General features: G+C 44.9%; 1 protein-coding gene across 1 annotated transcript; it reads right to left on the reverse strand.

The window, feature by feature from the left end:
- Nucleotides 1-15260: 15260 nt before the first annotated feature.
- On the reverse strand, nt 15261-24239 carry efhc2 (EF-hand domain (C-terminal) containing 2; the record flags this gene model as incomplete). The annotated part of the gene is made up of 15 exons (XM_080478224.1): nt 15261-15407; nt 16395-16494; nt 16781-16873; nt 17822-18016; nt 18909-19042; nt 19173-19369; nt 19494-19618; nt 19686-19872; nt 20631-20769; nt 20870-20977; nt 21895-22146; nt 22385-22608; nt 22683-22833; nt 23417-23605; nt 24198-24239. 15 exons carry the CDS (start codon nt 24237-24239, stop codon nt 15261-15263), a joined length of 2283 nt encoding a protein of 760 aa, XP_080334350.1.
- Between the last annotated feature and the right edge of the window lie 360 nt (nt 24240-24599).

Genomic DNA, 24599 nt, shown 5'->3' on the forward strand with positions numbered 1-24599 from the left:
GAAGATGTTTTTGCGTTATCGCACGCCTTCATAACTTCAACACTATTACAACTCTATGTGGGGAAACAAAAACAGAAACGATCCCGTATGCATCAAGCAAAAGCGAAGCACAACTGCTGTTACATAACTTAAATTGGACTCAGTTTCAAGTAAAAAGTGCATATACTTTACACTGCATAGGATTACCATTGTGTCAATTGACCTGTCGAAAATGTGTGCATCCAAACCACATATCATTTAGAAATAAGAAAATGATTAAAAGTTACACTACTCTATGCATATGTAGGAATAAATCAGAATTTTCTCTTTAAAAAAACTCAACCTAATTATAACAGAAATGTTTTGAAAAGAGTTGAATATTGGGGATACTCACTATAGCTTTAGATTCGATGGGGTCAATTAATCATAAAAATCACAATCAATCACAATATTGTGAATATTTGTAATCCATTTACCTCCCCCTCTTGTATGTATCAGATTACTTACATGAATGAGACTCAAATGATGTTACCAGTACACAGACCGGAAGGATGAAAATATTCCAGAACTGGGTCACCAGGAAGAAGACGGAGAGTCACCGTTTGTTCCTCTTCTTCTGGCCGTAATGAAGATGAAGCGTCGTTTTCTCAGGAATGTGCCATGAATACCTGGGAAGTGGGAAAAGTTGCACCTCCAAGTGGGAAAAATGCATCTTGAGAGCTGTCAAAGTGGAGACTTTCCGTCGGCGACGCTGACGTCAGTCGACACAACAGCGTTTCTTTTTTAATCTGATGGTAATAAACACATTTCATGGCTCCAAATGCAATTTTCTAGTGAGCAAACTTTCCCAAAATAAAATAAAAAGTTGATTTATTGTCGTATTTTTGCAAAATCTGCACTTTTCGTTACAGAAAATTGGAATAAAAAAGCTTTTTTTTTTTTTTTTTTTCATACTCCAGTCCTCTAAAATTGACTTTAATTAGTCAACATGCAGTAATTGGTTTATTTGGTTAGTTTTAGAGGTGGGAGCTTTTTTTTTCTTCTCCCAGACTATAAAACCATTTGGTGAGTCGGTAAAAACTGCATAAAAGTACTGCAATGATTTAAAAGACTGCACTGAATTTTAGAAGCTGAAGAACAAAAAAACTTTGGAGAAAATGTGCAAAACTTTGATTTAGTTCTTGAGTTTGTGTTTTTTTTTTTATTAGTTTTTACATCACTGGTTGCACTTCTTTTCCAATTCAAGAAAAACTACTTTTGTCATCTCTGAATCTAATAAGCTCATCTGAGTATAAAATTTATCTCACACAGAAGGAGAACCAAGCAAAATACTCGATGTTACTTTCTCAGAGCCTGAGTAAACAGGCAAAGAGGAGTGTGGGGATAACAATGAGTCCAAATGCCAAAAAAAAAAAAAAAAAAGTGAAAAGGAACAACATGAGCTGTGTGTGGCTGACAGCATATGTTCAGACACTCATTGTATCAGGCAACAAACACACACACAAACACACACACACACACTCCTGGTATGCAGGGTCCAAATTCTCGGGGGAAATAAGGGGGTGCGAGCTGCATCACACTAAGTAGGGCTTAGTGGGTCAAAAGTTTAAGAAGTGCAATTACCTGAAAGACCTCAGATGACCCCCAAATTTCTCACCTTCTGTTTCCTCGTGCACACACACACACACACACACACACACACACACACACACACACACCTCTTAGACGGAGGCGATTTACAGCCGGCAGCAGGAGAGGGTGAAAGCTTATCCGCCACCAACCGGCTCCTGGAGAGGAACCGAGTCCGAGGCCCACGTAAGCAGGGCTTGTGTTTTGATTACACTTTCAGGCACCGTAAACGATCGCTGCTGCAAACAGTGTCAAATTAAATGCTCATAACTCACCTGGACGGCGTCTGACCGCCTGTCCTTGGCGTCCTCGGGCCGCGTCCGCATGCGAGGTGGTGACAGGGAGTAAATGGCTTCAGATAATGTATCATAATATCACATTAAGCGGATGGTCAGCCGCCGGCCAAATGTGAATCCCATATGCGGGGGGGGGGGGGGGGGGGGGGGCAGCGGGCCTCAAGATATATAGAGCAAGAAGCAGCGGATACACCGAGATGACGTACCGCCACTGGAGCAGCTCTTTGACAACTTGTAAAAAGACTTTCGCGTTCTGTAGCGGCGCTCGGTAAACGGACAGCAATAAAAAAAAGAAAAAGCAAAGTAATGCCGAAGCGTCGTGACAGCCGCTGAAAGCTAAGGCGCCGTTTAAGAACAAGATAAAACTCCTCGCTTCCTCCGTTGCCGGGCTCCGTGTTAGCGACGCGTCGCTGCCCGGTTAGCATTCCAGACTCTGTCCCGAGGCCGCGCCGTCCTGAGATTAGGCCGCAGGTCAGGTTCCACCCCGGTGACCTTGCGGTGACTGTTAGGGGCGTCGGCCGCCCCCGACGGGATCGAGTCCCACCTTGGCTGTAGGCAGTCCTGCGGCGTCAGGAGCCGTCGCCTCCTCGGGACCAGATTAACAGGTCACACGCCGGAATCCAGGCCTCCAGAGACCAGCCGAACCCGTCGGCGTCCATTTGAAGACCCAGGCGGCACTAACAACTAACCTCGTTTTCAGACGTTTCTGTCGTTTCCTCGTAAACGGACAGCTTTTCCAAATGTTGCTGTGTAAACGTGAAACTTTTCTGAAACAAACACTTAAACAAATAGATGCATTTCGATATTCCACAGTTAGAAACATTTCTGATCCACCGAGGCTGTGATCGATTTACAGCTGGAATAAAAACAGTGGCCTCTCGTACTTGTCTCCTTTGTAATCTTATCATGCAGGTAATGCGTTCGACGCCCCTGATGTGAATCACAAGTCGAGAAAGTCATGCGTTTTCATGATTTATACAGATTGTAGCAGTCCCACAGGAACAACTAGAGCTACACTCGGTAGAGCGTAGATCTTCGCCAACGCCACATTTGTTTGCGGAACCGAGTGAGAATCTCCAGCATGATAGTCGTTAGTTCATATTGATGCTAACTAGGTAGGTCAGGTAGCTACATCACTGTGTGAATCACTGAGCAGGGAGCGTCTCCATGGCAACAGGTGTTGATCTTCTTTAATCTCCTCTCTCATCCGCTTTGTATGGGACATTTTTTTCACAGTTTTTGGGGATTTATAGCTGTTAACATCCCAAAATCTAATCGATTGGTCCATGGTGACAAATAATCCCTGAAAATTTCGTGCAATTTGGTTGCGAAAAGCTGGTAAAATACAAGCCAATTAATAATACATGCATACGAAACCAGAACCTTCTCGGACGACTTCCCTGGTCTCCCAACTTTTGTTGGCGAAGGTAATAAGTACCCTTTTGTTCAATGTCACCATTCAATCACTTATTCTAACTCACAAGTCTCTGTTCAGCGGCACTAAAGTAGAGAGATGGGAGAGTACCACCCACCGGATGAAGGGTTCAAAACCCGACCCAGAAAAGCCACTTAAAGCCGGTTCGTGTGATCTTGCAAGAGACGGAAAGCCGTGAACTGACTGATGGTGCACAGACATATTTGGTCTTCATTTGGAAGATTGATTTCCAGCCTTATTTTAAGCTACATGAAAAAAATGGATGTGGGCTATAATTTTAGCAGATTTATGGGGACCAGTGTGTTTGCAAAAAAAAAAAAAAAAAAAAAGAAAAACCGGCGCATTTGCCTCAGAAAACGGCCTCCGTCGGGAGCCAGACGTCTGACAAAAGTAGTCCCATAGTTGTAATTTACAGCAGGTGTAGAATAACTTTCTCTGTTCTCGACCAGGTAGAGTAATGTCGCGGCAGCTGCCAAAGACAACCGGGCTCTGATGAGCGTAGCAGGTCTGGTTATGGAGTTCAGTGGGGGGGGGGGGGGGGGGGGGGGGGGGTGCAGTCGAATGGAGGATGATGTCCAGCGCGGGGATCAAAACGCTGGATATCAAAGGGAAGCAGCGCTTCCCCGGACGGTGACGAAGACACAGTGCGTGGAGCCCGCGGCGCAGCTAAATGACCATAACACTCGTTTGAGCACCGGCGGTTAACGGCCGTGTGAGTCGTATCGCATCTGGAACAAAAGACGGGAACGAGTCGAACGCAGCAATATGAGGAACAATAACACAAACACAAAGTGTTTCGCCATGTGGACCTGGGGCAATGGGCGACCCTTTAAAGTGCGTGTGTGTGTGTGTGTGTGGGGGGGTTGGTTCTGCGTGCTGTGCCAATGCCCATAGGCACTGAGGAATCGCAGGAATGAGCTGCCAGAAACTGTCCACTAAAGTCTCCTCATCTCCCCAGAAGTGGTGCTCGGGAGGGCCCGCTGTGGTGTGGTCCAGGCGGAGAGCGTCTAAGAAGCTGCTCGCTCTGGACGCCGCCCCCCCGGGGGAACGCTGATGGACTCCAGGACTAACTGATGTCTTCCTGCGGAGGAGCAGGAACGAAGGCGAGCAACACGTTCGGCTAACTAACTCTCGGGCTTGAACAAACACGAGGAGGAGAGCAGCGAGTCCATCCATCTTCTAAACTCCTCCCGTCCACTGGGGGGTCAACGAGGCGATGGAGCAGATCCCGGGTGACTGTCGGCAGGACGGGTCGCCAGTCCATCACGGAGCGAACGCAGAGAAACTGACGGCCACATAAACACGTTCACACCTACGGGCCATTTTACAGTCACCAGTTAACCCTCAACACATGTTTCTGGACTGTGGGAGGAAACCGGAGCCCCCTGACGAAACACACACACACACACACACACACACACACACACACACACACACACACACGAAAAACTTGGACACAGAAAACGAGACGTGATCCAGGTATCTCTTCTCTCTACGCTGCTGTGCAGCAATGACCAGGACTTCACTGTTAGAGCGTCAGGAGAGGAGCTTGGCCGTGCTAATGTGTTCATTTAAGCGTTTTTAACCATTTCTGTGCTTACATACAAGCTTTGACTTCGGTGGTCATATCCTCTAATATAGGGGGGTCAAACATAAAGCCCGTGAGCCAAAACCGGCCAAACCAACAAGGATATGTAAAAAATGTCATTTAAAAAAAAAAGTTTCATTTGTATTTTTTACAATAATTTCCTTAACGGGGTCATATTATGCAAAATTGACTTTCTAAAGGTTTTCCAACATTCATTGCCATACCTGGAATGATGCCCCAGAAGTAAAGAAAGTCTGTCCTCTCTCTCTGTCTTGCGTCAGTTTTTAAAAAGTGTGTTGCTCCAACCAGCTAATCAGAAATCAAACCCTATATAGTGTCATCGGGGGTTTAGCCAATCCCAATCAAGGCAGGCCCTCCCTTTGACTCCTTTCACAATTAGGCAGCTCTGCTCTGGCACATGGCACCATGAGAGGATGGGAGAAGATGGATGGATGGATGGAAATCAAAGGAAAAGCAATAAACTTTGAATACACAGTTTTTGGAGCAATGACATTTAATGAAAGTGTTGAAAAGCTGAATTAGCAGCTTTAAGAGTTTTGGACCCGAGCTGAGATATGGTTGCTGTCAAACTCAAAGCCATGCTGTCAGAGGTAGTTTGTAAAACAACAGCTATAGGAGAAGTTTTTAAGCAACTCTCACTGTATTTTGCACCAGAAAGTATAATTAAAATTGGCTTCATGTTGAAATAGATTTTTGGAATGACTAAACAGTAACCAAGCAAAATTGTTTAAAAAAAAAAAAAAAAAATAAAAATTGTAAAGAAAACATGAATTTCTTTTAAAAAGCAAATTTCTCAAAAGTAGTGGCCACAACACAACGCTGAGAGCCATTGGAGATATTGGTGACGCTGCCATGAGAGACCAAATGCAACAACTACAGAAGTTTTTAGGATATTTCACTGTATTTAGAAGGTTTTATTAAAATCTGCTTAATTTTGTTATTATAACAATTTTCACTAGTGTTTTTAGATTTGTGAAAATATCAACATTTTCATCACATATACTCTGCACCACAACAACAACAAAAAATTCTATTTAAAGGTTATAATGGCACTATTTTACCGGTCCGGCCCACTCAGGATGAAATTGGTCTGAACCAAAATATCTCTGACACCTCTGCTCCCACCTTGTGATAAATGGTGAACAGACTTTATTTATAGTGCGCTTTTACATGATCATTCAACTTCACTCGTTCATGCACATCTTGACACACATTTAAACACATTTGGTGACAGCTTACACACCGTTGGAAGTCACGTAGGTCCAAAGGCCCTTTCGGCAGAAGGACTGCACCAGATTACTGATGGTAAACCAGCTGAGTCACAAATCTTTTAGTTCGTAAATGTTCTGAAGTGTGTTTGGACGAGACGTCGAGTCCCCGGCACCTCGCAGCTGTCGCCAATGGCGCGTGAACGAGTGAACATGATTTGTAAAGTGTCTTGAAACTGAGCAAAAGGTACAGTAAATTCCTTTTGCTCTTGCTCAGAGGACGAGCAGGCTGCGTCAAAAGACAGTTCCCTGATACTGGCAGATTTAATTTGAACTTATTTGGATTTTCCACGTGTACATACAAAATAAAAACAAACAAACATATACTAGTCATTATGATGACACGTATAAAACCCAAGGAAGAACCAAAAAAAAAGATAAAAAATATGAAATGGTGGCATTATGAATGAACAATTAAATACAAAATGTACAAATAGGACGGTATATACTTAGACGAATACAAGTTCTACCTATACAAATCTATTGCACTAAATTATGTAACACAGATGTATATATACATCACAAAATAAGTGATCCCAGCCGCATTAATCATACAAAAGAATAGAAGAAAAAGATTTGCATAAAAAGTAAATGGGAATAATTATGCTGTCGATAAACTTTGATTTCGAGGCTTTTCTTACGTCTGTTCAGACCAGACATGACAAATAGAGAAAAATATTGTGTGAAAACACACATCTACAAAGACTGGCTGCACCGATTATCTTTCCATTAATAAGTCGCCGGGTAACGAAACAGGATCGTTGCATGGAGCCGCTCGCCCTCTGATGTTCCTCTCATTGTTTAGTTAGGCTGGAGCACCGAAAATATTTGGTTTCGGCTTCAGAAAAACTCCCGGTTTGGCTTCATATTGAGTGTCTGCTTGAGTTGAAGGAGTAAGATCCATCCAGTCACATTTCATCCTCGCTCTTCTGGTCGAGGTAATGTGTTTTCCTGCTGCTCCCCCCTTTGAGCGACTTCCTCTTTCCCACGCTGTCAGAATCACCTGTCACTTTTATCGCCACTGCTTTCATCAAAGGAGCTTCCTGCTCCTGGATTTTCTTCAGAGCTTCTGATGCAGCTCCTCTTGAACGTCTGACCACCTTGAAGGTCAGTTCATCCTTCATTCAGAACCAGTCTCTAGTGGTCACTAGACGGTGAAAACCAAACTCTAAATTCATTATTGTCAAAAATGAGAGTACTTTAGACTTAAAACGTTATTTGACACAAAGGGGCAGAATACATATGGGCTTTTTCTTTTCATAAATTTTTGGAAACTACTGTGTAATGTATTGAATTGTTTTATTTTTCCTTTGTCAGTGAATGAAATAAAGACTTAATCTCCATCCACACGAGCCAAAACGATCTTTATTCTCCCCAGCGTTCATAAAAAAGTTTCTGTCCACAGGTCACTATGAACACGGCGCAAAGCGATGTAGTACATATGCCAGGCCTTTAGGCGGCGCTGTAGCTCTGCCACAGAAATACACCAAAAAACGGAGAAATCGACACACCCAACACGCGGCCTTATTAAAGCGACGAGCATCTGCAGCTCCACCTGGAGCAGGTAGTCAGCCATGTTGTTGTTGTTAAGTGACGTGGCGGATACATGGTGCAGCTAAACAGAAAAGGACAACAACAACAAAAAACTATTCCTTACAAGCTGTTTTTTCCAATGAGACGACATCCTTCTTATGATTTGTGACCGAAGGGTTTAGGCTGAAGTTGAACTTATTTAGCTTAACCCTGCACATGACACAAGTAAAAGCCTGCACAGTTAAACACACTCAAGACAACGAATTAAAAGACGGTATCAGTTGCGAGCAGCACACTCAGAGTGAACCAAAGGACTGCTGCTTTGGGGGAAACGTTTCTGAGAAAAACAACATCTGAACGCAGGTGCTCTGTGATGTGTCTCTGTGCTTCCAGGTTTGAGATTTGTTGTCATGAGAAAAGAGCCGGCACGCCGCCAGTAAACAAAATATTTTCCCCCCTCCCGCTCTCACATATCTGTTTAGCCTTCATCGATTGGCCATGACTCCATCACACACACACAGGCACACACACGGGTGCACATATTTGCACGTGCACGACACACTCAGATCCTCTTCACCCCGGAGACCGCTATGAATTTCCTGCGTATCGGTTTTTACAGTGCAGCGTTCCCGAGCAGAACAGCAGTAAAGTGGAACAAGGACAAAACAAGAGCAGCGGGTTTGGTTTCTTCTTCCCTGTTCAGTTTGGTGCTGAGTGGAAACAACAGGAAGCAGTCACTCAACACACATCAACACAGAGTGGCATGCTGGGAGGAAGTGATTTATGTGGGTTTTTATCCTCGTGTTCTGCAGCAAACCTTGGCTGAGGCATCGCACGCCGATCGGCCATAACAATATGATCACTGTTGAAGTGATTAACTGTCTCTTTGTTGTTTGGTCCGGTCCAGACGAGCTCCTCAACATGCTGCAGGAGTTCTCACTGCTTCTGAAAGCGCTCAGAACAAACAGGCTGCGGAGCTGCAGAGCATTTAGGATGTCAGAGTGTGTGTGTGTGTGTGTGTGTGTGTGTGTGTGTGTGTGTGTGTGTGTGTGTGTGTGTGTGTGTGTGTGTGTGTGTGTGTGTGTGTGTGTGTGTGTGTGTGTGGTTCACCAGGCCAACACTATACGCACAAAAAGAAGACGGCTTGGACACAAAGTTTCCATGCAACAGTTTATCCCACATACGTGGCGTCACTGTCGACCCAGTAATCACCCTGGAAGAACAATACACCACGACATGTATCTTTAACATTGAGGCACTGAGACTAATCGTTTTGACGTGGAAGCTGGTAAGATCCCCCAACTTTTATCGAATGGGCGAACTCGGTGCTTTCACTGGGGACGCTAATGGCCCAATAACGTGACATTTTCCAGTGAAAACATCAAACTCTGGTTTTATTTTGGGGGTATTTTAACCAAACATGGGACCAAGTCACACGTGCAAGTCTCAAGTCATTTTTTCTTGGGCAACTTGGGGAAAAGGTTGTTTTTGTCTGCCTTTGTCTATTTATTTATTTATCTATTTTTTATTTAGTTATTTAGTTTTATTGGTTTGTATGTATGTATTTTACAAACTTTTTGCAAAAATAATTCACCCAAATTGCATGAATTTCTAGAGATGGCTTGTCCCTATCTCAGGATGGTTCCATGGAATTCTGAGCGCGATTAGGTCAAAGGTCAAGGTCTAGGCCATGGAAACGCGGTCAGTTTTAAATCGATTGATGTCAAACTAATGATATGATTGATGTCGTAATACGGTCAGGATAGGAAATTGAAAACTGAACGTTTTGGCCATAGTTTGACATCAATCCTATTAAAACTGATGGCGTTATGGCAGAAATACGTTTTTGACCTTTCCGTGACTTAGACCTTGACTTTTGACCCAATCACTCGGGCTATTAATAATGTTTACCCGATTCTTTTTCTGATCTCCTCTCAGCTTCACCATTGTTTGCTCATCACCGATATAGACAGCTTTCGGATGGTCGTGTTGGTTACACCCTCACACATGCGAAACCCAAACCTTCTGATCTGTGTATCAGATCCAGATGTCAATACCTGGAAATTATAGCTGAAATGTTGATCTTTTGCCTCATATTGATTGCTTGATATCAAACCCAAAGAAATTCTCTGATTACCTCTTTCAGCTTTGTGATGCTCTTTGATCAAAGTTCTAAGTAGTTCAGGATTAACAAACAACAGCTTGTTTGAAGGGTCGACTCGACCTCCGGATTTCACAGATCTCAATCCAAATGAGGAACTGTTGGACAAACATCTGCCTCAGAATTCCCACGATTTACAAATCTGCTCGGTGTAAAGAAGTCTACGCCTCAATCGGCTTTGACAGCAGAATATGTAGGGCACATGGTCATAATGTTACGGCTGACGTGCTCACGTGCAGGTTCAGGCTCGGCGATGTTATCTTATATGCTGACGTAACTGGACTCTCGTAAGGCCTGTAAACGAATCTCACCCTTCACTTAAATCCATTTAAATCAATGAAACTGTCACATAAATTCTTTTACAGCCGCGTAAAAGTGACGAATCGGGTTCATCGTGCCATTTAAAGGGTTTGGCCCGGCTCGTCAGACACGGCCAAAATACATATACGGACAATAACTGAAGCAGGAGCTAATTAGAACATGTGAACTGTTCAAGCAGCCTCTATCTGATCACTAACAAAGGGCTTGATGGTGTCTTGACCTGGTTTATGACTATTGGCTGTCGGTCAGCATGCGTCAGCACATATTGGGACACAGAGAACAAACGTCTTTGTAACACAGTCTTTTTGACATTACCAAGAGGGACCAGTGTTAATGAATGACTGCATGAGGGGTCACAAATAGTGCTGAGCTAAATAATGGCTCTTTCTCCACAAACCTTAGGTTCTTTACATTAAAAAAGGTAATTTACGACGTCGGCCATGAGAGGGCATGTTTTTAGGGATCGGTTTATGACAGTCTGAGATCGTTGATGGGGAGCAGATTCAAGAAGGAGACCAGACGTGGACGAGACAAAAAGACTGTCCAGAAAAACAACAGACTCATGTCACTCTTCTACTCCAGTGTTTGGGCCAGAAAAGCTCTTCATGTCCACAGATGAGAGCAATTCAACTGAGGAGCCACAAATAAATCCAGAAACTCTCAATCTGGCAGTATGTTTCTTCCACCCATCCTCATCCATACTGTATTTATCTGCTTCCAGTCACTAGGATTTGAATCCATCCGGACTGACGCTTGGTGACAGGCATCTTGACTGGCCAACAGTCCATTACAGGGATCTGCACTTAACTCATTGCACCTCCACAAATCGACTTGCACGTGGACCACTAATGCACACGCAGTTCCTTTTATGCTCCATTGCGAGGTTCACATCAGTACGCCATCCGTAACGTAACATAACGATCCCAAAATATATTTCCCCTTCTGGTGGCGGGCGTTCTCCTTTCCTGTCTGGCTATCTTTATATTCTTTAAAGGGGAGAATGTGGACTGGGAGTCATCACACTGTGGAGGTAAACGTTGTTCTTATTGTCTGACGACTGAGCTCGTGCACAACTACTAGTTACTACAGCTGAGATGCGCAGTAGCAGCGTTTTCAAAAAGTCGTGTTTTCCGCGGCTTCGAGAAGCGTTGTCATGTAAACAAGCACCGGAAAACGCTACAAACGTTTTTCCGTCTTCACTTGAAAACGCTGTCATGGTAACGAGGACGTAGGTCATAGAGGGCTTCGCAAACGGCGTCAGAAATTGTACGACTGCCGAGCTCCAGCCACTAACCACCAACAGGAATGCAGCAGAAAAATGACACGAGGACCAAATGTTGACTAATATCTACATTCTCAGTTCACGTCCACATTGAGTGTTTTTAATTCCCAAAGATTCCAATGGAACGGCGGCTCAGCTCTTGGACTGGATCATTTATTCATCCCCTCTGGTTCACCCGCAGTGAACGTCCATGACGTATAGGAAAACCTTGTATTTGTTAGTAATCCCGGTCCAACTCGTTATGTCCAAGTTTATGAAATCCACATTGCTCAGTGGTAATGAATATCGAACCGCAAACTCTGTAGGAGGCTTAACGCTAGTTAGCATTTGCTCAGTTCCAGGTGGACGAAGTCCGATTCAAAAACAAACATCTGAAATTGATTAACGTTTAAAGGAAAGTTTGACAGCTTCAGAGATTCTTTGCATGGGACCGAGATTGGGAAGTAAGTTTGAACAGATGAAATTAGCAACGTCTTCCCATTTGTACACAATCGTCTGCAAACTCAACTGAAGTATTCAGTTTAAAGGTCATTTTGTCCTTCAAACTGTTCGTCCATTAGTGTGCTGAACCTTCGTCATTATGATCAGTGAAGAAATCAAACACTTTCTCTTTGCTTGCTCATTTGGGTTTGTTGGGTTTTTCCTCTGTAAAAGTGCCAAGATTTGGATATGAAGTAATTGGTGCCGTTTAAATAGAACTGAATTAAATCGAATCGAATACTTTCATATGATTGCGTCAGTGTCATCCATCTAATCTATTGCGGAACAGTATCAGTCTGTACTGAGTAATTAAACTTCTCCTGACGCAGGACTTTAAATTAAGCGGCGGCTCTGAGTGCTTCGTCCCCCGCTCCGAGAAATGACGTGATCCTACTAACAAGTGAGTTGCCGGAGGATCCAAAGTCAGACATATCTTCCTGTAAGTCAACAAGCTCGTTGTTGTCCAGATTAAAACTCACATCGATGAGTCACACAAACAGGCTTGGAAGGGCAGAGAGTTCCGAGAGGATGGACTCTGCGTCTGCTTTGCCTATTCAATCAACAAGAAGGTTAAAAAAAACATGATGACCTTATGTTTTTTGTAATGGTGATTTAAATGTGTTGGTCTCATAGGACGTTCACCAGAGGAGTCTTATACAGTCCTGCTCACCATTATTGGCACTCATGAACTTGGCAGAGGCCAAGTAAGATGCGATTGCGGACAAATGGTCATAAAAAGAAACGACTGATCGTTGTCAAAGAGTGTCTGGACAAACCGCAGTCCTTCTGGGAAAAGGGCTTTGTGGACAGATTTAACAAAAATAGAGCTTTTTGGGAGTGCACACCAACAGTTTGTTTTTCAGACAATGAAGGCTATAAGGACAAGATACCATCATGCAAAGCAGCCTGGCAGCATGATGGTACCTCCACCATGCTCAACGGTTGGTAGGGTTTTCAGAAATCAGAGAAAACTGATAATCTGAAAACGTTACTGTCATTGCCATAAAAAAACAACGAAACATTGTTGGTTGCAATCCGACTTCTATTCATCTGCTGCTCCAAGAAGTCTGATTGCAAAGTTTCTGATTTCTCTGATTTCTGAGGATCCTACCAACCGGCTGCCCAGGCTGCTTTGCTGCAAGTGGTAGTGGAGGCCTTGACCGTATCACAGGGATGATGAATTCCAAGACAAATCAGGAGCAAAATGTCTGTCTCAGTGTAAGAAAACTTGGTTTAAGTTGAAGATCGTGGCTCCTCCAGCAAGACTTTGTTAAATTACTTTTGACCTCCAATTCAAAGACATTTCCATTTATTTCTGAAGATTTCGTTCATGCAAAACATGAAGGAGTGTCAATATAGTTGCCGTGCTGCAGCTCGTTACAGGGCAGAAAACAGGACGTGTGGGTGCAAAGAAGGAAAGGAGAAACCCTGCGGAGGAGGTGTTGAACCCCTCCTCACTTTCCCCCCCTCTTTGGCCGTTGTGCACCGGGAGGCAGAAAAAGACCAGGCATGCGGTCAGGAAGCCCCCCGCCACCGCCGACCGCGCCAACGCCAGCCTCTGTGTCTTGGTGGCGGGTGGCTGGACGGGCTAATATTTTAGGACCCGATAATGCCGCGGGTGATGTCAGGCACCGTTCCTGCTCGCGGTGTGAAGCGGTGACGCTGAGCGGACGGTGCGGGAAGTTACATACAGGGGGGTGGGGGGGAATTACCTAATGTTTGGATTATCCTCTCACTTTGATTTGCATCTCAGGCTCCGGTTACAGTGGCGCCTCGACCTGAGCAGCACTGACACACACACACACACACACACACACACACACACACACACACACACACACACACACACACACACACACACGAGCTACAATTTTATCAAATGATCTGGAGCAACCTTTGCCAAAAGACACATGTCAATATGCTCCTGATGTTCCGGTCCTGGAGTTTTGCTGCAGTGGTGCCGAGCGTGAGAACCTCTTCTAGAAATCCCTCTTCATCAACACAGCCATCCTCTCAATCAGAAAGGAAGACTCGAGGAAACTGTTGCCGTGTCATCCAGATTAAAGCAACAAGAGCGGAGAACATCTGGCTTGTTATTGGCACACAATTAAAAAGCTCGCACCTCCGACGATACGAGGCTGCGTTAGAGCCCGTGGCAACGGGCAGCTGTCACATCTGGAAAGGCTCTGTCGAAGCTGAGAGGGAGATTTCAAAACATCTGCTCCCACCTAGACGTCTCTTTCAGGGCAGGACTTCATATTTCAGCCAGACGATGTCAGATTGCATCCATTACAGCGGCGCGGCTCCCAGTGGAAGACCTGCTGCTCTCCAGACCATCCGGCAACGCAAAACATTTGGCGAATCGCAAAACTCCAACAAAGAAGACTGAGGCCTCGTTTACACAACAAGGAATACGAGTGTATCTGTAAAACCTTCTTCACTTTTGTGTGTGTGTGTGTGGGGAGGGGGGCTGTTCATACGACACCCGTGTTAGCTAACGTGAAGTTTTTATACCAGCCCCCAAGGTGGAACGTTTGTTTCACGGAGCGCTGTCACTGCGCATGTCCATCCCACCCCATTGTAAATAGTTCCTTCTGCTCATGCGCCAGTAAACAAACATGGCGGCCCCCGTAGTGAGATGACTTGCGGTCTGTATTCCAGTTTTATCATCCAAATTAGGCGCTTAATACTTGAGACTCTCCCCTGATAGCATTCCTCCTCAGTCCATATGAATGTCGGGTTCTCTCCATTTTGTTCACGTTCATAGCGTATTGTTTGGTGCACTCGTCTGTGCGAGCACCGTTGTCCTGTAAATGGACCCAAACACATTCGGAAAGTGTTCGCCTTTTTCCACTTGAAAATGTTGTTGAAATAGGTTCTAAATGCTGCTGAGCAGCTGGACTAATACGTGAGATTAGACAATATTCCTCGAGAAAAACTTCAACTGGTTTCCTCACAAGAACAGTGAAGGCTGCACAATGCTGCCGTCTATTTTTTTTTTTTATAAAAGGAAAAAAATGCCTTTACTTTTAATATCTGATATGTTTCTGCATTATGTGAAATAAAATGGATATCAGTTTATCCTGTTTTATTTATTTATTTACATCATCAACATCTCATGAAGTCACATTTTGTATATCATCCAAACTTTTTTATGATTGTGTTTATAAGAAACACCATTTGTCACATGCAAATGGTGTATTTTAGACAATCATCAGGTCCACAACTATGTTTGAATTTCGTATTCAGCATGGAGTGTTGAGAGAACTATTCTGCGGTGGCGGTGGCGGTGGCGGCAGCGGCGGGTGGGTTGCTGCTGCCGGGGAGAGAAGTGAACACGTCCTTCAGGAGGCCAGAGTAGTTGACAATGTTGACAGCAGCTCCATCGACGTCACACCTTGGGTTCACGTCAAACTGGACGAGACAGGAAGCCAGGCCGGATATTGAGCCACTTTCTTAGCAATGATCACCTAAAAACATTTTCTGGAACTGAAGAGTGTTTAACATCCCTTTGCTTCATTACAACTCGTATAGATGAGAAAATAACCTCATGAACACAAACAAATGATCAAATTAAGAAATTAAGGTCTTCGTCTCCGTGGAAACGGAGGAAAACCCAACTTTTCTGAAACGCTGCCACTGCGTAACAGTCGTGGTAAATAGTTGCTCTGCACATGCTCAGTAGATGGACAATAAAGACAACGTTTTCCTCGAGAGTGTTTTAAAGAATAATGGAGAAAAAAAACCATGAACCAATGCACATTTTTTGTCAATGATTACCATTGACATGGCAGCAGTCGTGTCCAGGGCATTTTGGAGAAAAAGGCTGCATGCACAAATCTCACTGAATTGGTTCCCCTGATGTTTTACTGGTCTGGCACACCCGTCTGAACTGTGCTGGACGCCCCTGGTCGATACATATTTCTTACAATTCACCGAACCAGCCCCAGATGACATGACCAAAGTTTGACATTTTCTACGGTGGCTGTGCCGAGCAGAGCAACCCGTGTACCATTCATCATTTTAAAGGGAAGGAGAAGACGAGCGAGGCCCGAACTAACAGTTCGGGGTTGGGCGTTGGTTTGAAAACGGTGGCGGAGGAATACGGAGGAATAATGTCAGAGTTACACACACGCAGACTGAGTCTCCTCACTTCGTCTTTCCGTGCTTGAACGTCTGCCGGTCACCTGTTTCTGCTTCGGTCTGGCCGCGGCGAGGCATGCCAAATCAATACAAAATGTGGAACAAAGGAGCAACTTCCTTCCTGTTTGAGCACCTCAGCATAGCTTGATATGACAGATTATCACTTAATTCCTGCTTCTGGTTGGGTATGTCACAGGTCATAGTAAAATATAGTTTCCACCTGTTTCGCCCTCTTTGTGTTACTTCTAAATGTCGTACCTTGAGGACGTCTTCGGGCAAAACCGGGGCAGCAGGATGCTCTGTCCAGTTGATACCAGCGACGAAGGCGTGGTAGTCGACCTCATCTGCATCCGAAAACCTGCAACAGATTAGAAAACCATCAGGGAAGCTGCAAGTTGGAATCAAAAGTCCACGAGGTGAAAAGAAGTGCAGGAGTCACTGTCGCGGTTTCCCATCTTGTTTTAGGTCTTCATGAGTTGTTTTCCCAGAGTTCCCTGATGTTTCAGCCCCTCATGCTTCCCTCTGTGTCTTATCATGTTGTCTTGTTTCCATTGATTTGAACGTGTACACAAAAGAAAATTTACATCAGGCTAATTAAAATGAATCATTCAAAACCGTTTTGGCAGTGATATGCGGGCTCGTACTTTCGGAGCAGGCCCTGGAGAAGGTTCTCAGACAGCGGAAGCCGGATGCCTTTACAGATAGTCCTCATCTCGTCGGTAGACAGACGGCCGGTCCTGGAGACAAACGGACACAGACAGAACCAAAGTATATGAGATTACGGAAACACAGGACTCGTTGTGGGGGCAGGACTCAGGACTTTGTTGATTATTTACTCCTGTGCGGAGTTCTTATTTATGGAAAAATGTCTGTCAGTGGTATTGTTATGTCAGTGTGTGTGTGTGTGTGTGTGTGTGTGTGTGTGTGTGTGTGTGTGTGTGGGTGTGTGTGTGAGAAACAGGGAATGTTTGTCCTTTAGGACCACAGTTGTTTTCCACTGTGATGCCAGACAGTCGGCAGGCTCATTCCAGTCATGCCATCTTCATTACCGGGATGTTGATGAGCAATCTGACGCTAACTGAGGGTGTCAACAGATTGTATAAACAGACAGGTCAGCTCAACATTGTGGCACAGATTACCGACCACTTCAGCTCAACCACACGGTAACCCTCCTGCTATGCTGAGGTCAGATCCACTCCACTCGCAACTTCAACGCATTTAAACACACAAGTTTCTTTTTCAAAATAAGGAGTGAGAATTTTAGCTTATTTAGAGGTTTTATTCCACTAGAAGTTGTTAAATATATTGTGATTTTTAATCCATTTTAAGAAGTTACAGGATGTCTTGTATGTGCAGTAAACATGATGTTCTGCTTTATCAAAGGAGGAAAGTGACAGACAGAAGGAAGGTAAGACAGAGGGAGACCAAACTGTGTTTCAGTGTGTGTGTGTGTGTGTGTGTGTGTGTGGGTCCTCTGGCCTGCACAGCAACGTGCCATCGAGGTCTTTAGGGTCCATCTGGATCCAATGCTCCACTCTCGTGTTGCTGGAACTAATGGTTCGCTCTGAGAAGTGGGGCCAGTGGTACACGATTGATGTCTCGTGACGATTTTTTGGCTTGTTTAGGTGTGCGACTGTATTTTGACCCGGGCTTGAAGAGCGGCGCGTCTGCGCCGTGTCACTCACTTCTGTCGGTCTTGGAAGCTGAAGCTTCGGAGCATGTGGGGGAACTGGTCGAAGTCCTTCCTCCTGAGGAGGTCCTGGGCCACGGCCAGCATCAGGCCCACGTCCGCCTCGGGCTGCGAGCGCTCCGAGAAACAGCGGCCCAGCACCAGCGCCTCATGCTCACACAGGCCGCAGTCCAGGCCTATCAGCAGACTCCTGCGTTCAGAGACACACAAACACGTGAGGAACCTCACAAGTACCGTGACACAACAGGACAGAACCTCATCTTAGGCCTCAATGTTGTCTTTTTGCCAGTTTGCCTCTAAATCTTCACAATCTTCAGTCTACAAGAAAGCTCGCAATATGATTTGTAGATCGTCACAAAAGATTTCCTCAGATGAATGCCAATCCGCCATAACATTATGACCACGTCAACAATTGAGTAGGTCATCATTTTGCTATAAAAACAGACCAGCCACTGTAGGGCAGGGGGGGTTAAACACATCTTAGTCACAATTTCATCTTGAGTAGGCCGGACTGGTAAAATAAGGTCGTAATTACCTTTAAATTTGAACTTTAAAGGTTGTTTGGCAACAAAAAGCCTTGGCTTCAGCCTATACCCATTTCGGTTACAGAAATTTTGCAAAACCAAACAATTTAAAAGAAAAATTGCTGAAATGTCAACATAAAGTCCAATTTAGATGACATTTTCTGGGGCAAAATGTAACTTTCATAGCAGCGTCCCTGATACCTCAGCTCGGGTCCCAATGCTGTATTGTGATACTCTTTAAGAAATCTGTTTAAAAATTCATGTTTTCTTAAATTTTTACAGTTTGTTTGTGGTTTGGCTGGATTGGAGCCTCATGCGGGCCGGTTTCGGCCCACGGGCCTCACGTTTGACATCCCTACATTAGGGGATAGAAGTGTCTGGAACCAGGATGTTAGCAGCAGATTCTTGAAGTCCTGGATGTTGCAAGGTGGGAGACCGTTTGGACCGGCTGCATCAAGGAGCTTTCCATGAGCCATGACAAGAGCAGTTGACACTCCCCACACAGTCTCTGTCAAACTTACTTAAATCAGCACAACTAGTCCAGTTGGGTCAGTGTACCTGAAAGAGTCATAGGGGAGGGAGCCACTGTTGCTTGGGTCACTCAGAGTCAGAAACTTCCTGATCTCAGTCTGTTTCTCCTCCGAAACAGATCGCAGCTTGCTCAGGATGTTGCCGATGTTGGCTTTGGGAAACTAGCAACAACAACAACAACAACAACATCAACACACAAACAAGTTGTGGGTTTTTTTTACTTCACACTTGGTAATATATGATACCAACACCTCAGAAAGCAGACATCACTCCCTGGCCTTGGCTCCGTACCTCTTCGGAGTGCTCCTTCATGTAGTTCAGTGTGTACTCATCAGCGTCCAGAATCCGGAAGTTCTTACTTCTGAGGCAGAGCGTAGCTCCGATAAACAGATCCTGAGCGGTGAAGCACTCAGAGAACTCGCTCTTAAACAGCTCCTGGCCTGGTTTTTTTACACGGCAGCGCTGCAGGAACCTCCCACCAGTCAAACCTAGAACGAGACGGGAAAGAGGGAAGAGGAGGGATGGATGGGTGGATGGATAGATGAAAACTTTCAACAGAAGTGAGGATTGATATCAATACGTTGCTTTGTGGAGTGAAAAGTACGTTTTTACCGGAGTTCTTCTGTGGCCGTTCGAACACACTGATGGAGTCGTCACAGAGGTGGAAGGAGATGTTGAACACTCGCTCCTGATCGATGGGGTCAGTCGTCACCATCTTCGCCAGGAAGTTCAGCACGCTGAAGAATTTCATTCATCCAACCATACACTTAAAAACACATCCAAGGTTTGAAATTTGATCGTGACAGTGCATTCGACTTATCAAACCTGTCTTTCAACATGAATTTGTGGAAATCTTTCTGCGGCGGCTTGGGCAGCAGGCCCATGCAGGACCGGAGTGAATCCTCCTCCGAGCCGAAGCCGTTGTAGGGGGGCACCAGCCTCGGGGGCCTCGGGGCCGGGGCAGCTGTGTACTGCACCGGGGTGAAGTCCTCTGAAAGAATGGAGGAGAGGGTGAAGACAAAACACTTAAAAGAAGAAAGAGAGCTGGGAGCGGAGCTGCAACGATCAGAGGGGAGCTGGTAATCCATCCCCGAGCTGACCTCTGGCTGCTCGGAGTCAGAGCCGACCCTCCATCACAGGCTCTGTCAGCGGGGCCTCTGCCTGCTTTACTGCTGTGACTAATGCAGCAAAACCTGCACAGGTTGGCTGACACATCCAGGACCAGGTTGGGTTTCCCCTCTTGTGGAGGCCTGAGTATTCTAAATCAGGTGCTGAAATCTTTAACTGTTCTGATATCCATGAAACAGAATTACAGAGAGAGCAGACTCATTGCAGGGACTTCATATATGATGGTATATCTTCCATTCTTGGTCTTAGGAATTTACCTCTGACTGTGGAGGAGCAGTAGCTGTTGTTGGTGTGTGCGCTTACTGCCCTCAAGTGGCCACTTTTATGTAATGCAACAAAGAGGTTTGGAGAAAAAACAAGTAAACTGTCCGTGGAAAGAAAGTAGGAGAATGAAAATGTGCAGCGATGGAATCAGAAAAGTGGATATTTCCAACAGACCAATGTTAGGTAGGTGTTAGATTGTGTAGAAGTGGGCGACGGGCAATAGATATTTTTTTTTTAAATGTGCAAAGATTTACACTAGAGCGGTCAAACACAGTTCAGGAGCCACATTCAGCCCAATCATGAAGCCTTAAACCAAGCCAGCTTCAAGCCAATGGAAAATCCATAAACATTTGTTACCGATGCCGTATTTGGAGCGGTAGTAGTCTTTAGTGAAGTCATCGCAGTCCGTGAGGATCACCCTCCGTCCCATCACGTTCACTTCCCCGCCCAGAGTCAGGTCACAGTCCTGATAGAAGTCCTCCTGCACCGCTCCGGTCTGCAAAGGAAATACAGGAGTGAAAAAAAAAACTGCAGAAAGGAAGGAAATCTCACGGACTTGACTGTGGTGAGATGCTCCAGGAGTGGGACTCACACACCTTGCGGTTGTCCAGCAGGTAGCGAGTTCCCTGGTTCTCGGAGTCGAACACGTTGAGCACAGTACGAGTTGTGATCTGTCCAGGCAGCTTCATCTGGGCTGAAGGACGCTGCCACAACAAAACACACACACAAACAAACAAATGAAGAACGAGAGCTACACTCGGTGGAGCGCAGACCTTCGCCAATGCCACATTTGTTTGCGGAATCGAAACGGGACCAGAATGATCAGAATTCATGCAATTCGGGTGAGTAGTTTTTGCGAAAAGTTGGTAAAAGCAAACAAACAAATAAATAAACACACACCGTCGAAAACATAACCAACTCGCCCAGCTTCCGTTGGCAAAGGTAAATAGTGACAGAAAGAAAGAAAGAAAGAAAGAAAGAAAGAAATAGATCCATCATTATTGATGTCATAATTTCCAGCTGGGTGGTAGATTCAGGTTAACCTTTGAGGCTGACATTTCATAAAAGGAATTAGAGCAAACTGAATAACTTAAATTGAAAACACACACGCACGCACGCACGCACGCACGCACGCACGCACGCACGCACGCACGCACGCACACACACACACACACACACACACACACACACACACACACACACACACACACACACACACACACACACACACACACACACACACACACACACACACACACACACACACACACACACACACACACACACACACACACACACACACACACACACACACACACACACACAGAGAGAGGCTGTCTTTCAGGTTGAATCAGGCCTCAGTGGATAACTGGAGGAGAAGGACGCCAAAGTGCTGGAGGGAGACTGGATCCAGTTCTGCTGTCAGAGTGAATGAGTTCTCAGTGAGAGCAGACGTGGTGGGAGAAGGAGGAAGGAGAAATGTCACTCAACCGGGAGGTAAAACAGCACAAACCCTCCTGTTTGGAATGTAAAACACTCAACACAAAACGATACTCGACCTAAACGCCTCTTTTTTTCCCTCAAGGAACATCCACCCTCATCCCCATGAAGTCTCCATTACCTTAGGTAGTCTGCCGCGCCGCAGGAATTTCGGCAAGGCGTCTCTCCCGGCATTTGGCGGAACGATCTCCAGGATCTCGATGGTGTCGTCGACCAGATAATAGTGCAGCACGAGCTCCCGCAGGTCCCCGAAGGTGCTCTCCGTGTCGTCCCAGAAGCAGGAGAAACGCAGGACCTGCCCGTCGTGGTCCAGGAACTGCCTCAGAGTGTCGCGTCTCTCGTACGGCCGGAGCGGTTTCAAACTATCCTCGAGCTGCAACAGAACCGACGGCAGCGTGGGAGATTAGAAGAACTCAGCGCACACAATAATCAATTGATCTGATCGTGATCATCTGAAACAGCATGATCTGTTTTCTTTCTCCCCCTTCAGCAATGTGGCTACAACACGACAATGCTTTTGCCTTTTCGTTGCAGAAAAGTTTTGCCTTTACATGAAAACGTTTGTGACTTGTAATTCCGGTCCAGTCCTGTAGAGGGATGGCTGTGCCCACCTGCTCCCGTAAGTTGCTGTAGGGGTCTGCAGGCATCTCAGCAGGGGCGTTCACAACGACCCCCTGGTTGGTGAGGAAGTTCCTTGTGAAGGAGTCGCAGTCGGTGACGGTGAACGTGCGGGAGTACAGCGCCACCTGTTGGTTGACGTTGAAGTGATAGACGTTGTAGAAGTCCTCCTCGTTGGGGGGGGGCAGCGGGATGCGGTGGCGGCGGAGCAGGGTTCCTGTCACGGCGATCAAACAGGATGAATGAAACCACTGGTCGTGTCTCAGGTAGAAGGTTCCTGAGAGGACCAACCTTGAGGGATGCCACTGTTCTTGCACGCCGGCTCCACCACCTTGATCGTATCGTCTTCAGGGTAGAAGTAGATCTTACACTTCCTGATTCTGGTCCCTCCCTCCTGCACGTCAGACACGGCCTCCTGAAAGTAGGCGTCAAAGCACAGAGCCTGCAGGGAGACAGGCGACTTTTAGATGAACGCAATCTGCTTTTGAACTTCGACCGACATGACAGCAAACGTCAATGCTAATGTGTCAAACATAAGGTCCGTGGGCCAAAACCAAGGGGCTCCAATCCGGCCAAACCACCAAGCAAATGGTAACAATTTCAAATAAAACATAGATTTAAAAAAAATAAACAATAATAAATTCATAAGAGTAACAACACAACACAGTGCTGAAACCTGAGCTGAGATATCAGTGATGCTGCCATGAAAACGAGCGAAATAGCACTAGCCTCAAAGCCACATGCATAATGCAACAGGATTTATTTTTGTGTGGAACATTTCACTGCATTTTGCACCACAGTGTTTGATTAAAATTCTAGTTTTACGTTGAGACCGTAATCATTTTCTGTAGAAATTGTTCAGTTTTTGCAAAAATATAGACATTTTCATCACGCACTGTGTACTTTGCACCGCACCTGGACTAAAATGAGATTGATCCCTCTGAATTCAACTGAATGGACTGATAATAAATTAAGACTAAATGCTGTATTGGAATATCTTTTGTTGAGTAACTAAAGAAAATCACCTGCTTGTCAAATGCCACCCATGAGGGTAAGTCACTGTCCTTTCCTTCGGGCTCGAGAGAACACTTCGGTTTCACTTTCTGTCCAACTAAAGGCTGTCCCCCAATCCCCGGCTTCTCGGCTCCCACCAGCATCGGGAGGCCATCGGCACGAGTGAAATGTTGGGATTTGTGGAATCGCTCCTTCTCCAGCTGCCGTTACACAAAAGAGACATTAATACCATAATGGACAAGTGACCATAGCTGGAAACTTCTGTTTCTTCTCAAATGACAATATCAGGATCTTTAGATTTTGTGTTAATAATGAGGAAACAGAAGAAGTATGATTAAATACGATTTACTTCTTACCCACTTTTTATATTATATATATGTGTCTGAATATGTACAGAAGTATGTTTGTCTATACAGTGGGTATAGATTATTTTGTATACGTGTATATTCATAAAATAAACAATGAAGGACTGAAATCAATCAATGGATTAATAATCACATCAGAAAGGTATTGTCAAATTTATATAACAAAGTCGGTTTACTCCTTGTAGTTGGCAAAACACTCATAAATGGCATATTTACACAAAACGAGCATTTAAAATCACCTCATCAATATTTAGAATGTCGTTTTCAGTCAATTTTAACTCATTAAAGCTAATAAAATTATCAAAAAACGTTATTTAACGCCATTTCAAAACTTTATTAGTGTTTTAGGAGTTAACAAAAAAAAATCAGTCAACTTCTTCATATCCTCCATGTTTTTTTTAATATAAAATTCGTGTATAAAACTTACATTAGTGCTTCGGGAGTTTCCTGGCAGAAACGGTAAAGCCATGCTGGAAACACTCGGAAGGTCCATCCAAGTAGTGCCTCCTTTCTAATAATAATGCGACAACAGCGCCGGTTAGTGACGTCATCAGTGGTGGTCGGGGGGGGGGGGGGGGGACTACAAATGTCCGAAAATGGACTACAAAAGGCGCATTTATAAGTTTTTCCCCTGCCCCCTGATATTTCACATCAAATATCACAATGCTTGAATTGAAAAATCAAATGAAAAGAGGCTACCAGGTGAATAAATAACAAATGCAAACTGAGAATTTGCTGCACAAAAAAATTTACTTTTACTGTGTTTATTTTACAACATCCGCATTACGTTGGGACAGAGTTGGGATATAAGTTTTAGAATATTTAAAGT

The sequence above is a fragment of the Lipophrys pholis genome (genome assembly GCF_963383615.2).
Source record: "Lipophrys pholis genome assembly, chromosome: 13".
In the NCBI taxonomy this organism is placed as follows: domain Eukaryota; kingdom Metazoa; phylum Chordata; class Actinopteri; order Blenniiformes; family Blenniidae; genus Lipophrys; species Lipophrys pholis.